The sequence below is a fragment of the Chenopodium quinoa genome, unplaced genomic scaffold, assembly GCF_001683475.1.
Source record: "Chenopodium quinoa cultivar QQ74 unplaced genomic scaffold, ASM168347v1, whole genome shotgun sequence".
NCBI classification, from domain to species: domain Eukaryota; kingdom Viridiplantae; phylum Streptophyta; class Magnoliopsida; order Caryophyllales; family Amaranthaceae; genus Chenopodium; species Chenopodium quinoa.
Window position 1 is genome coordinate 3,349,299 of NW_018743691.1, and position 15,285 is coordinate 3,364,583.

Below are 15,285 nucleotides of genomic sequence, written 5' to 3' on the forward strand. Positions count from 1 at the left end.
ATAAATATTTTGGTTTGTTTTTTTATTTTCTTGCTTGAACTCAGTTTGTTTAGCTATGCTTTTGACAGGTATTAAAGACGCTATATAAATTTTTGATATGTCCATTTTATATAGTAATTTACCCCGTCCTTGGTCATAATTAGTAGTGTTTTTGGCTCTTTCGAGCCACTTTTATCACTACTTTGTGTTTTCGTAGTCTTTGTTGAGTTTTGTAGGAAATTGCGCCTTTGGAGCATTTTCTCGGGTTTTTCATGGAGCGACTACGGGAATTAGAAGTGCACGACCATCTTTGAAGCCCAAGGCCGGTTAGAGTCATTGAGCCGGTGATTAAGGGCTTGGTAATTGGGATCCTGGGGCATTTGGACCGAGTATTCAAGACCCGAAGAGGAAATACGGATTGGGCCGAGAAATCAAACCCAATCGAAGTCCGAGCCTCAAAGTGAATCAAGGGCCCGATCGGGCAAGAGGTTGCACGATCGGGCATGGCGCGACGTTGGTGCTGTGCATGTTTATAGCGCGCCCGATCGTGCGAGCGTCTAGCACGATCGCACGATCGGGCGATGCTGCGGAAAAGGGACGCGAAGAAAAAGGCGGGCCCAATCGGGCGCGTGTTTTTATGAAGCCTGATTAGTTTAGTTTTAATTTTTGTTTTAGAAAACGTTTAAGTACGACTTTGTACGGAATTGAGATTACCTTCTTTCTTAGACTTTCTCTCTCTACTTAGAATATTTCTCTCTCTTAAATTCTCTCTCCTTTTGTTTTTAATTATTTCCATTAATCCAGATTTCTTTTTGGTAACAATTTCTTCTCTTTTAATTTCAGCTATTTTACTTACTTCTTTGTTTATGCTTTTATTTATTTATTTGATTAGTTTAGTTATGATGATGTGTGAGTAGTTTTATTTCTAGGGTTTATGGGGATATAATAAATGATATGAAGGGGTAATTTTGTGATTGTTAATTATCAATGGTTGGTTGATTTCCTATTGATTGATTTAATGCTATGCAATTAGGTTTGGCCAGATTTAATTGTATGAGTTTAGCAATATTAATTCGAGATTCGGCAGATGAGAATTTTATATAGTATTTTACCCCCGTCCCTTGGTCCCAGATTTAATTGATCGTGCTTTTCCAATGCTCGCGATTGCTCCTAAATATCCCGGGAAAATACTCCAAAAGCATAAATCCCTGCAAAAGTCAACCAAATCTACGAAAACACTAGAAAACACCAATTAGTAATAAAAGTGGCTCTAAAGAGCCAAAAACACTACTAATTATGACCAAGGGACGGGGGTAAAATAATATATAAAATGGATACATCAGGTATCAGTCGCTTAGTAATTTCCGCTGCTCCCTAGTGCTCTGTTCCACCCCTTCTTCTCTTCTTCTCTTCCTCTTTCTTCTCTTCTTCTCTGTTTTTCACAGTAAGCATGTCGGATAACAAGTCCTCTTTCCACCCGACTTTTACTGTTTCCAACATTAAGAGTAACATTCCAATTTCTCTTGAATTGGACAATGTTGCATACTCTACTTGGGCGGAACTTTTCAAAATTCACGCTCGATCTCACAAGGTTCTCAACCATATTATTGCTCCGAAAAAGAAGGTCGATGCCCCTTCAACCGATGAGGAAAAGGAGCTATGGTCGACATTGGATAAATTGGTTCTTGGGTGGATTTATTCGACCATTTCAAAGAACCTTTTGCAAACAATTATTGAACCAGATTCTACGGCAATGGAGGCTTAGGAAAGATTGCGTGATATTTTCCGAGATAATCAAAATTCTAGAGCCGTAACCCTTGAACAAGAATTCTCCAACACAAAAATGGAGGATTTCCCTAACGCCTCGGCGTACTGTCAAAGGCTCAAGAGTCTTTCTGACCAATTGAAAGATGTAGGGGCAGCGGTCGACAACAATCGTCTTATGCTTCAATTGGTTGCCGGTCTCACGGAGTCCTACCATGGTGTTGCTACACTCATTCGACAAAGCACTCCCCTCCCTCAATTCTATCAAGCCCGATCGATGCTCACTTTGGAGGAGGCGGGTTTGGCTAGAAAGGATGCTCACTCCGCTACGGCAATGGTGGCGGTTTCTACTCGAGACACTGATTTTGGGGCTAATTCGGGTTCGGTGCGTGGCAAGAACAAAAATCCGAAGAAGAATGGTGGTGGCCGAAAACAGTCCGGCGGTGGTCAGAGTGCAGGGGGTGGTCGCGGCTCCGGTACTGGCGGCGGCCAGACGTCTGGTGGCAGTCGCGGTGGTCCGGGTCAGCAGGGTCAGCAACAGGGGTGGTCATCGTTTCCTCCTTCATGGCAGCAACAATACCCACCTTGGGGTTGGGTACCTCACTGGACACCCCAACCTTGTCCATACCCAACTTAAGGTTGGGCCAGACCTCAAGGCCTAATGAAGTAACAGCAGTCCAGCATACTAGGGTCATGACCTCAACATGCTTATGCGGCTTCCCAACAGTCTTATACTCCGACGGATATCGAATCGGCTATGCACACTATGACATTGAGCCAACCCGAACCCTCGTGGTATATGGAAACCGGTGCTACTTCGCACATGACATCCTCCAATGGTAATCTCTCATCTTATTTTAACTTGAGCAATCATTATAATGGTATTATTGTTGGTAGTGGTCATTCAATTCCAATTCGAGGTTGTGGTCATACGAATTTGCCTTCCCCAAACCCACCCTTGTCCCTTTCTAATGTCCTTCATGCACCTAAACTCATCAAAAATCTAATATCTGTTAGAAAATTCACAACTGATAATTGTGTGTCTGTTGAGTTTGACCCTTCTGGTTTTTCTGTGAAGGATTATCGGACGGGGATACCAATAATGAGATGTGATAGTCAAGGAGATCTATACCCACTCACTTCCACCACTTTACCCTCCTCTCCATCAACCTTTACGGCTTTAACATCCTCTCTTTGGCATGATCGATTGGGACATCCGGGGTCTTCCATTTTAAAGGCTCTTAGTAGTAATAAACATATTGAATGTACTCATTCCTCTAGTTCTAAAATTTGTCACTCTTGTAATAAACACATTAAGTTGCCTTTTATTTCTTCTAATTCAAATATTGTTTTTCCGTTTGATATTGTTCATAGTGATCTATGGTCTTCTCCTGTTTTAAGCTCTTCGGGTCATCAATATTATGCTTATTTTGGATGATTTTTCAAAGTTTTTATGGACCTTTCCTTTGCCTAGAAAATCTGATGTATTTGATAAGGTTTTAGCCTTTCAATCTTTTGTGCGCACACAATTCGACCGACCTATTAAAAATTTCCAATGTGATAACGGGCGGGAATATGATAACGAACCTTTATGGGCTTTGTGTGAGTCTAATGGTATGTCTTTTCGTCTGTCTTTTCCACATAATTCATCACAAAATGGAAAAGCTGAGAGAAAAATTAGATCATTAAATAATATCATTCGCACTCTTCTTGCACATGAATCTCTTCCACCATCATTTTGGCACCATGCATTGCAAATGGCAACTTACCTTCATAACATCTTACCGAGTAAATTACTAGAGTACAAATCCCCTCTCCAACTTCTCTATCAAAAGGAACTGTCTTATTCTCATATACGTGTTTTTGGGTGTTTGTGTTATCCCTTAATTCCGTCCACCACAATCAACAAGCTTCAACCTCGTTCTAGACCATGTGTTTTCTTGGGGTATCCACCAAATCATAGAGGTTATAAATGTTATGACTTATCTTCTAATAGGATCATAATTAGCCAGCATGTTGTGTTTGATGAAACGATTTTTCCTTTTGCTAAATTACACACACCCACTTCACATACATATGATTTTTTGGATGATGGTTTACACTCTTATGTGATTCATCATATGGGCGTGCCTGAGCAGCCCATTTCTCCTCTTTCGGCCCAACATAGGTCTGCCTCATCTAGCCCACACTCTATTTCTCCTCTTTCGGCCCAACATGGGTCTGCCTCAGCTAGCCCACACTCCTCTCCACCTCACCGGGCTAGCCCACACTCCTCTACACCTACACGGACTGGGCCGTGTCCACCTGTCTCTCCCAGCAATCAAGTTCCGCCACTCTCTCTTCCCAACAATGCTGCTGTTAGGCATAATAGGCCACAGCAGGACCGTGGGCTTACGCAGTCAGCCACGGCCCAGCTGCAACCTACCCAACTAGCTAGCCCCTTTGCTTCCTCTTCCCAACCAACTCCAATTCCCACTCCTCACCCAACCATTGTCACTCGTAGTAGAAATGGTATCACCAAGCCCAACCCAAAATATCACAATTTCAATACCATGGTGTCCAATTTCTGCTTTGCGTGACCCGAATTGGAAAATGGCAATGGATGATGAATATAATGCTCTTATTAAAAATAAGATGTGGGAGTTGGTGCCCCGTCCGCCTAATGTGAATGTTATTCGTTCTATGTGGATAATTACTCATAAAGTGAAATCTAACGGTGATTTTGAGAGGCATAAAGCCCGTCTTGTAGGTGATGGGTAGACACAACAGGTGGGCATTGATTGTAGGGAGACTTTCAGTCCGGTGGTGAAACCGGCTACTATTCGCATTGTTCTTAGCTTGGCTTTGTCTAAATCTTGGTTAATTCATCAACTTGATGTTAAGAATGTATTTCTACATGGTGAGCTTAATGAGACAGTCTATATGCATCAACCTCTTGGTTTCCGTGATAAGACACACCCTGATTATGTTTGTTTATTGCAAAAGTCATTATATGGTCTTAAGCAGGCACCCCGGGCTGGTACAAGAGGTTTGCATATTTTGTTGCCTCTATTGATTTTACTAATAGCAAAAGTGGCAATTGTCTATTTATTTATCGGCAGGGGTCAAATACGGCTTATTTATTATTATATGTTGATGACATAATTCTTACGACTTCTTCTCATGCTCTGCGTTGTTCTATTATGTCTCTTCTTAGCTCGGAGTTTTCTATGAAGGACTTGGGTCCTCTTAATTATTTCCTTGGCATTGCCGTGACAAGACATAAGGGTGGATTATTTTTGTCACAACGCAAGTATGCGGAGGAGATTATTGAGCGAGCCGGTATGTCTTCATGTAAGTCCTCGGCTACACCCGTTGAGGTGAAACCGAAGGACAACTCTTTCGGTTCTCCTTTTGCCGACCCCACATTGTACCGTAGCCTTGTAGGGGCTCTACAGTACCTCACTTTTACGAGGTCGGATATCTCATATGCAATCCAACAGGTATGCTTACACATGCATTATCCGAAGGATATTCACATGTCTACTCTTAAGCGGATAATTAGGTACATACAGGGTACTCGATCTTGACCATGGTTTAATTTGCACCTTTATCCTTCTTCTATTTCTACACTTATATCCTATACAGATGCTGATTGGGGTGGGTGTTTCGATACGAGACGATTTACCTCTGGATATTGTGTATATTTGGGTGATAATTTGATCTCTTGGTCATCCAAACGCCAGACTACTCTTTCTAAGTCTAGTGCAGAGGCAGAGTACATGGGTGATGCAAATGTTGTTTTGGAGTCTTGTTGGCTTCGAAATTTATTACTTGAGTTACTTTGTCCGATTAAAAAGGCTACATTGGTTTTTGTGACAATGTGAGCGCTATTTACCTTTCGGGTAATCCAGTACATCATCAGCGTACCAAGCATATTGAGATGGACATATTATTTGTTCGTGAAAAGGTGGCTAGGGGTGAGGTTCGGGTTCTCCATGTTCCTTCAAGGCACCAAATTGCGGACATATTCATGAAAGGACTACCACGTGTACTTTTTGAAGACTTCAGGGATAGTCTAAGCGTTCGTCCTCCTCCCGCTAAGACTAATGGGGTGTGTTAAGATATATTACTCGTAATATATCGTTTGACTTTGTAAACATTCAGTTACCTAGTTTATTGCTCCAGGATATTCTGTACATAGTTTATCCTAACTTATAGCTTAATTAGTGGCTTAATTGTAGGCTTGAGGTAAGTCTTGTAATGCGTATATAATCACAGTGAATAGCAATGAGAAAACCACGGAATATAATTCCTTCAATATATACTTTGGAACCAATCTAGATAAAACCATTGCAGATGTAGCTGATTTATGTGAATTGCGAGGAATAATTAAGGTGTCTCCAGGATTACAAGCACCCATTATAGCAGCATGAATTCCACAAGTTGTACCTCCTACAAGAAACCATGTTTTCGACGCCCCGAAAACCTCGGCTGCTTGGTTTTGTGCTTCCAAAAATGGGCCTTCCGGGTTACTAAGGTTGTCTAACTCGGCTATGTCATGGAGGAATGGTGTTTTGCCAATGAGTTGAGTTATTGATGATGGTGCTGCTTGACCTCTGTTGTGTCCTGGGAAAATAAAAGTTGCAACGTCTTGTTCTACCGCGTTTTTTAAACCATTTACTATTGTAGGGTTTTTTGCCATTTAGAAGCCTCGATATGATAGTACTGTTTAATTGTGATGATCAAAATTGTGTGTTAGCAAACGTGTTATGGAGAAATAGAATGAGTAGAAAATTCACGAATCTAGATACAATAAATTATGCAATTATTCTTAAGTTGTTCTTACATACCCCTCCTTTTAGGAAACCGTTTTGTTGATTCTTTGTGTCATGGTTGTTACATTCCTGCAAGAAATAAAAATAGAGATTTAAGGGTAAAATGTGATTATAAAGCAAAGTATGTTCATCTAAGCCAATTGATTTCGATCTCTTACCTCCATACAACTCAATATCTATTTGAAGCAATATGCGGAAAAATGAAAAAAAAAATAAAAATAAAACGTGTTGCAAAAAATAAGGGACGCTGCTACAGAAATAGTTTGGCTTAATTCAATAGACTAACTATATAAATACAACTTACCTACTTATAAAATATATTGAGATTTAAATTTAATTAAAAAAAAAAAATCAAACGTAATTTAAAGCATTAAAAGGACAATAATTATACGGAGTAGCTATAATAAGTGGGGAGTGGGTTGAACTTGTAGAGCCTCAAATCTTTGAGCTAAATCTCCAACTACTTCTAGATATGGCGGGTCCCAAATCTAATTGAAGATTATTGAATTATTGGACTTAAATTGCTGCCGCCCAAAAATAGTCTGTAAAATTCTCAATGCAGGGACTTCAACAACTTCATTAATGATGCTGGTCTTATGGATCTTGGTTCTATTGGAAATCCTTATACTTGGGAAAATGCCGGGCATGGGAGGCTCTTAATCAGGGAGCGCTTGGATAGAGCCATAGCTAATGCTGCATTTGTGGAGATTTTTCCTCAGGGAACCAGGGGTCGCAAAAACAAGAATTCAGATGGTGCTGGACCCTCAGTTGTTAGAATTCCTTGCTGGCGCCCTCCTCGACAGGGTTGGATGAAGCTCAATACTAATGGTGCCTAGGTCTCCAAGGATGAGGTTAGAGGAGGAGGTGTTTTCAGAAATGATAAGGGTGAATGGTTTTTTTTTGGATATTCGAGCAAATACAATGCCCCTAATGCTTTGGGATCCAAACTGTATGCTCTTAGGGAAGGTCTAAATTTTTCTCAAGCTATGCCTCTCCAGTACTTGGAAGTTGAGACTGATGCTCAACACATCAAGACCTTGCTCAACAGCGAAGGGGATCAAATGCACAATGAGCTAGCTGCTGTTATTATTGATGTTGCAAGAGCTCTTAATAACAGCAAGATGGTTATTGTTCTTAACACTACGCCAAGAGAGCTGAACTCTTTAGCTCATTACTTGGCAAAATATGCTATGACTATGAGTCTAGGCCATACATCCCATTATGTTGTTCCCACCAGTGCTGTTGTTGCTTATGAGGAGGATCTCAAAGGACTTCAGGATCACCCAGCTCTTTAGCTTGTTTGTTTTATGCTTAATCTATTTCAGTTACTGAACTCTATCTTTTCTACTGTTTTTCTAAGACTCTGCATGGTTACTATGGTTGTCAAGGTGTGCATTTTGCATCACGCACTACTTTGATTGTTTAGGATGTAATTATTAGGGCTCTGCCCTTGTAATATATGCTTCTTTTGTGTAAAAAAAAAAGACTTGTGTGCCTGTGTTGGTCATGTGGAATCACTACTTTGTCCATCCCAATCCCAACACTTTAAAGTCTTTATTTATTAATACTCTTCTACTGTCGCTTGAATTAAAATAATTGTTATCCTAGCGTATTTTCTATGTGGCTTGTTGATGAGTGTCATAAATGGCACCCATTTAATGAGGCAAGGTTGTTTTTACCGTCTTTTCATAGCTTAATTTTCTTCTTAATAAATGCTTAGTTTTATGCTTTAGCTCTTTCTTTTACCTCTTCTCTCTTATTATGTGACTTTGTGCATTTTTATGGTTTTTCAAGTCTTTTCTCCTTTATTTGCTCTCTTTTCATGGTTGTAGGTATTATACGGACCGGGTCTTTATATTGGTGGTTTACTAAGTTGGAAGATGCTTTTGGAGAAAACTCATAGCAATAGGAAAGCTTAAGAGGCAAGGAAATGGATTCTCCAAGTTCTAGCTCTTGCGCTCTCTAGCCGTGCTCTCATGAAGATGCGGTGTTGAACCCACCATCAATCTCCTTTGGATCCGCCTCCTTGGTGCCATCATCATCATTCAGTGCGCTCATTCGAAGCCATTAGCGAACGCACTAAGCCTCAAGAAGAACCGAAGGAACCTAGAGAAGCGCGGGCGCGCCACCCAGGGTCCCTGTTTTGATCAGCTTTATTTCGCGCCTCCTATTTATATCTTGTAACCCGATTTTTGGGAGAAGAATGAGAAACAGTGACAAATAATCTTTGATCATAATTTTAGCTTAGTTGAGAGCTTCTCTCTCTAATTTTAGGGTTAGTTTAGGAGTAGATTTAAAGAGAGAAAGTGAGGAATTTCAATGGTGATTGAGAGATTAAAAATCAAGGGTGACAATTGTGTTGAATATCTTCTCTATTATCAATGAGCATTTCTAACTCTATCTCATTTTATTGCTTTGTTTAATATTCTTGTTTGTTTGGATGATTTTGATGTTTGATGCTTAATTAGTGTAGTTGTTCTTGATGTATTGTTTATTCTTGATTTCCTTAGTTGTTTGTTGATTAGATGATGATTCTTGAGTAGTTGTTTGGCTAGGGATTGGGTGAAACTTGGATGATTGATTGATTGTGCTTAATTTGAAAATTATGTTGATTAATTGTTGAGATTAAAGTGATTAATGGAAATTGTGCATGTGTGTAATTCGATTAGGCCTTGAGAATTATGCTAGATTGCATTGTGAGTCTACATTGATACGGACCATTGATTTGTAGCTCACAATTGTCGATTGAGTTCGGTTAGTGATGTTCCTAGTTAGAGTATCTCGTCGTTGACGCTAGCTAGACCTCTAGGAGATAGCTTGTCGAGCTTAGGCACATAATTGAAAACACTTGAACATAACCGTTCCTAGTGGTTCGACCCTTGACTTACCTCTATCCTTGTATTTAGGTTTGTTAAATGATTATAAATTTAGTTTGACCGAGGGAGGATTAGTCAACGACCTAGTTTTCCCCTCGTCAAATGGCGCCGTTGCCGGGAATAACGTCTATGTTTAAGTGTTTTTCATTGCTTGAGTCTAAGTCTTTGTATATACTTTTCTTTTATTTAAATTTTGTTTGTTTTGTAAAAAAAAAAAGGCATGTCTTTCATTTCCTTAATATGACAATGAGCCTTTTTGTGAATATTTTTATAGACTTGAGGGAGTTTTGGATTATAATTGTTGTAATCTTTGGGAAGCTTGTGAAATTTGTTATTTTGGTTTGAATGAGAAAACTAGGAATGAAGTTGAATGCGTGCATAATGGTGAATTTAGAGCATTGTCAATTGATGATTCTTGGGATTTCTATGTTTGGTTTGCTTGGGATGTCTATCATAGGGGTAATCATGTTTCTAATATTGATATGAAATGTCTTGATTCTTCTTATATTAGCATGAATTCCCATGAATTGTCATATAATCCCATTAGTGAACCTAGAATAAATGATTTCAACTCTATTTCCTCTTTTGTTCATGATGATGAGGTGCATGCTCAAGCTGATACTAATTAATGGTATGTTTCAACTTTCTCCATTATTATTTGCCATGTCTTCTTGTGATGTGCTTCGTTATCTCAATAACGAATCTCATATACTTGATTGTGGCCCTACTCCCCAATGTGATGTATATGCTCATGATCTTAATGTTGATTCTTCCAATCTTGGTTGTACTTCTTCTTCTCTTGTTGAGCCTCAACCTTCTACGCCTTTTGAATCTCTTATTGATACTTTAGAAACTCAAATTAGGCATATTGAGCTTAGTAATGATCTTGGGCCTAATAAGGAGTCGATTCTTAATTCTTTGAGAAGTTAGTTGGAGATGATGAAAAAAAGTGAGGAGTGTCTTGAGGAGAGAAGAAAGAGACGTAGAGAGCTTGATAATCAATTGTCATCTTTGATGCTTGTTTGTGAAAATTTTAAACCCAATGTGTGTATTGAAGATGATGATGATTTTGAGAAACCAAGAGAGGGTGAGGATCCTATTGGTGAGCATTTGAGGGTTGAGAGTGAAGATAGTGTTAATTTCGAAAACCTCAACCCTTATTCCCATCTTTACGAGTCTCTTGTGCATGATTGTGATTCTTCTATCCATGAGTATCTAGACTCATTTGAGGTTATGTCCAATACGTTCTTTGAGAGTCATAAGAAAACCCATAGCCTTTTGAATGAGTTCATTGAGGATGATTCATGGGAGAGAGATGAGTTTGAAATGAATTTTCATACTTTCATGTATGGTTTTGAGACTTTAGGCTTAAAGGATGTTGAGGGAGTTATTGTTCATTGTTGTGATGGAGGAGATTTTGTAGTTCCTCTTGGAAGTTGGTTGTTTGAGGAAGATGAAGATCATGAGTGTTCTTCTTTTGAGGATTCTATGATTGATTTCCATGCTTTTATTGGTGATGTGAGGCATGGTGGTGAGGAAGAGTTCATTTGTGAGACCATACCCCCTATTCCCTCTTCTCATGTCCCCTTTTTCAAGGAAATTTCACCATATCCCCTACACTCCTATATCCCTCTCTCCCTTTGTTGATGAGTCTATTGGGGACCCCTTGTCTATGATGATTTATATGTGCCTCATTTGACCCCTATTGAGGAAAGGATGATGTTGCCACCCAAAAATATTACGAGGAGAGTTTGCCTTCTTCTTCTTCTTCTTCTTCTTCTTCTTCTTCTTCTTCTTCTTCTTCTTCTTCTTCTTCTTCTTCTTCTTCTTCTTCTTCTTCTTCTTCCTCTTCTTATTTTTTTGAGTTTTCTTTTGATTCTTCTTCTTTCTCTTGGCATCTCTCTCCTCATAGGTGTGCACTAAGCTTGTTGCATGCCTTCTTTTTGTCATGTGCACACTTACTATCTTACGAAATGTGTAGTAGTGCATTTGACAAGCTCTTGCGTGCGTTGAATTATTATTTTCTAGAGAGGTCAAGCTTGGACCTTAAGCAAGCCTTTCTCAGGAAGTAACCCGACCCATGTTTTATTGCTTTCATTTTTTAGAATAGATTTTCTCTTATGGAAATGTTCGTGTGCCTGTTGCTAGGTGCATGACTTGATATACTTTGGCGCATTGGTTTGAATCAAGAATCAAGGAAGATTAACTCCTATTTTGCTAGCATATGGAAAACAAGATTCAATGATAGATGAACTTGGCTTTTAAATGTTAAATTGGGTCATTTGCAGGTATTTACACTCACCTAAATCCGGTAATATCTTTCCTTGCTCTTTCTCTAATGGTTGATGATTTGTTGGACATAGTTGGTATTGTTGGTTTGATTTAATTTCTTTATTTTCCCCTCCCATGAATTATATGATTTATGATTTGAGTGTATTGTCTCATTCAAGCTTGGGGGAGGGTATCATGTTTGGCGGGATTTTTATTCATATATTCCATGCACAATTGTATATACATTTCCATGTCTTTTATCTTAAAAAATTCCAAAAAGATTTTTGTTTCTTTCAAGGCAAATTTGCAATGTGTTTTGTTTTGTTCTTGCTTTGGACATAATACTTTTGGACTTGTATAGTTGAATGTTTTTCTTCTTAAATGGTAATGGTGTACACAGTTTGAGAGTATCTTTGGTTGATTCTAGGATAGAGTATGCTAACGTAGTCGTTTATAACTTTTGGGACCTTGAAGCCGAATTTTATTATTTTTGAAAATTTGCAATTGCTCCCCTTTGGTGAATTTGAAACTAATAGTGAGTTATTGCTACAACCATGTGAGGTTTTATTTCTTCTTGCTTTCAACATTTCTTGATTGAGCGGCACATGAATCCTTGGCTATTGTATGCTTTATCTAGAATTTGACTTTCATCTCCCAAGATCGCGACCGAGCCATTTAGGAAGGACAAAGGCATTTTTTCGAGGTGGTAATTTTTCCCTTTATAGGATAGTTTTCTTTTCTTTGTTTTGGGTTTACATTTTCCTACTTGCTAACCATTTAAGCCATATACCCTTCTTTTAAAGCCACATATTTAGATCTTGAGCCTTTTGTTTCATTCTTTTTCCTATCATTGGTTTTTGTGATGGATTTTGGTCTCTTTTGTTGGAGTTTTGGTGGATGAGAATGATTGTTTGGTTCTTATAATGAAAACAAGTTTGTGTTGTAAATATTTTGTGAATAAAAAACAAAATGCAAATTTGAAAAAGCCTTCCATAGCTAAAAGAGGCGAGGACAATGAATAAAGTGAAAAAATGAAAAATTGGAAAAAGTGAGAAAATGCAAAGCAAATTCAAAAAGCTTTGGCAAAATTGAAAAAAGTGAAAAATGAAAAGCTAAAAAATATTTTGATGTAAGTGTCTTTCTCCCTATTTTAAGCATTGAGGACAATGCTTTGTTCAAGTTTGGGGGGAAGCTAAGCGTTCTTACGCTTTTTGTACATATGTTTGTGATTCTTAGCTTTGAATAAGCTTGGGGGTGATGTGTTTTTGTTTGGTGTTTACTTGGTTTTGGTGTTAAAATTTAGCCAATCTTTGCTTCACGATTTAGGTATACCACCAAATTTCAAATTTTAGTCTACCATCACCTTTCTTGCCTTTACATTACAACCCTTTCCAATACCTTTTGACCTTTGTGGTTGTGTCACTAGTCGGTGGAGGGAGATATCGGTCAAGTTATAAAGCGGTACGCAATAGTTGAGACGTCGAGTAGCCTCAAATCTCTTTCTTTTTCCGGTTCCTTCAAGGAACCATTGAGATGCTCGCTAAAGGTAGATTTGAAGCTAATTATTAGGAGAATGTGCTAAAATGTTTTGAGATGAAAGTGAATTTCATTTCATTAGTTCTCTATGCTTAGCATATCCTATGTTTCAATCAACCTTAGATATCTTAGAACGTGCACTCCCTTACTTGTTTAGAAAGATTTGCATTCATTTATGCTTGTACATTTGCCAAAAAAAAATAAAAAAAAAAGAGTCCATTCATGAACATTTGTTTTCTTCCCTTTTCTTTTCTTTTTGCTTCTTTTTCGTGCTTTGCCTTGTTTGTTTGGTTTGTGAGAGTTATAGGTCAATCTCATAGGAAACCCTTACGAGAACATCACTCGTCCTCAAGGGCGATCTAAGGGTTTAAATGACTTGTCTTTAGTTGTTAAATTGATCGTGATTCCTACGAAATTGAGTTAGTGTATATTCTTGTCTCCTCTATTCTTTTGGTTTGTTAGAATAAGCTCATCATTTTCCATCTTTAGTTTTGTTTTGCTCGAGGACAAGCAAAAGATAAGCTTTGGGGTATTTGATGGGTGTCATTAATGGCACCCATTTGATGAGCATTTAGGTTGTTTTTACCTTCTTTTCATAGCTTTCCTTCTTAATAAATGCTTAGTTTTATGAATTAGCTCTTTGTTTTCCCTTTTCTCTCTTATTATGTGACTTTGTGCATTTTTACGGTTTTTTTTTTCTTTTCGTGGTTGTGGGTATTGTACAAGGACCGGGTCTTGATATTGGTGGTTTACTAAGGTGGAAGATGCTTTTTGAGCAAGCTCATGCAATAGAAAAGCTCAAGATGCAAGGAAGTGGAATCTCCAAGTTCTAGCTCTTGCGCTCTCAAGTCGTGCTCTCATGAAGATGTGGTGTTAAACCCACCGTCAAGCTCCTTTGGATCTGCCTCCTTGGTGTCCATCATCATCATTCGGTGCGCTCATTCGAAGCCATTAGCGAACGCACAAAGCCTCAAGAAACCGAAGGAACCCAGAGGAGCGCGGGCGCGGATACGCCACCCAGCCGTGCGGGCGCGCTCCTCTAGGTCCTTGTTTTGATCGGCTTTGTTTTTCGCCTCCAATTTATACCTTGTAACCCGATTTTTGGGAAAATAATGAGAAGCAATTAGAGATAACCTTTAATCATAATTTTAGCTTAGTTGAGGGCGCGGCTTCTCTCTCTAGTTTTAGGGTTAGTTTAATTGTAGATTTAGAGAGAGAAAGTAAGGAATTTCAATGGTGATTGAGAGATTGAAGATTCAAGGGTGACAATTGTGTTGAAGATCTTCTCTATTATCGATGAGCATTTCTATCTTTAACTCATTTTATTGATTTTTTAATATTCTTGTTTGTTTGGATTGATTTTGATGTTTGATGCTTGATTAGTGTAGTTGTTCTTGATATATTGTTGATTCTTGATTTCCTTAGTTGTTTGTTGATTAGATAATGATTCTTTAGTAGTTGTTTGGTTAGGGATTGGGTGAAACTGTGATGATTGATTGATTGTGCTTAATTTGGGAATTGTGTTGATTAATTGTTGAGATTAAAGTGATTAATGGAAATTGTGCGTGTGTATAATTCGATTAGGCCTTGAGAATTATGCTAGATTGCATTGTAAGTCTACATTGATACGGACCATTGATTTGTAGCTCATAATTGTCGATTGAGTTCTGTTAGTGACGTTCCAAGTTAAAGTATCTCGTAGTTGGCGCTAGCTAGACCTCTACGAGATAGCTTGTCGAACTCTTTTGATTGCTCTTACCATTAGTCTTCGCAAACCATTGATTTGCATGTTGTTCCTGAATTGCTACAATTGTCATGATTACTTGTTGATCTCCATTCTCTAGTGCTTTATTTGTTTGGTTCTTTGTTTACTTCGACCTAGATTAGGCACATAATTGAAAACACTTGAACATAACCGTTCCTAGTGGTTCGACCCTTGACTTACTTCTATAATTTTATTTAGGTTTGTTAAGTGATTATAAATTTAGTTTGACTGAGGGGGGATTAGTCAATGACCTAGTTTTCTCCTCGTCATTTGTCAC

General features: G+C 38.5%; 3 protein-coding genes across 3 annotated transcripts; 2 read left to right on the plus strand and 1 right to left on the minus strand.

The window, feature by feature from the left end:
- The first annotated feature begins 1,429 nt into the window (after nt 1-1,429).
- On the plus strand, nt 1,430-1,744 carry LOC110683893. The gene has a single exon (XM_021860299.1). It carries the CDS (start codon nt 1,430-1,432, stop codon nt 1,742-1,744), a length of 315 nt encoding a protein of 104 aa, XP_021715991.1.
- A 78-nt stretch (nt 1,745-1,822) lies between these two features.
- Nucleotides 1,823-2,380, plus strand: LOC110683894 (keratin, type I cytoskeletal 9-like). Its single transcript, XM_021860300.1, has one exon. The coding sequence runs from the start codon at nt 1,823-1,825 to the stop codon at nt 2,378-2,380; it is 558 nt and encodes a 185-aa protein (XP_021715992.1).
- A 3,576-nt stretch (nt 2,381-5,956) lies between these two features.
- On the minus strand, nt 5,957-6,427 carry LOC110683895 (arginine decarboxylase-like). Its single transcript, XM_021860301.1, has one exon. It carries the CDS (start codon nt 6,425-6,427, stop codon nt 5,957-5,959), a length of 471 nt encoding a protein of 156 aa, XP_021715993.1.
- Nucleotides 6,428-15,285: the final 8,858 nt, after the last annotated feature.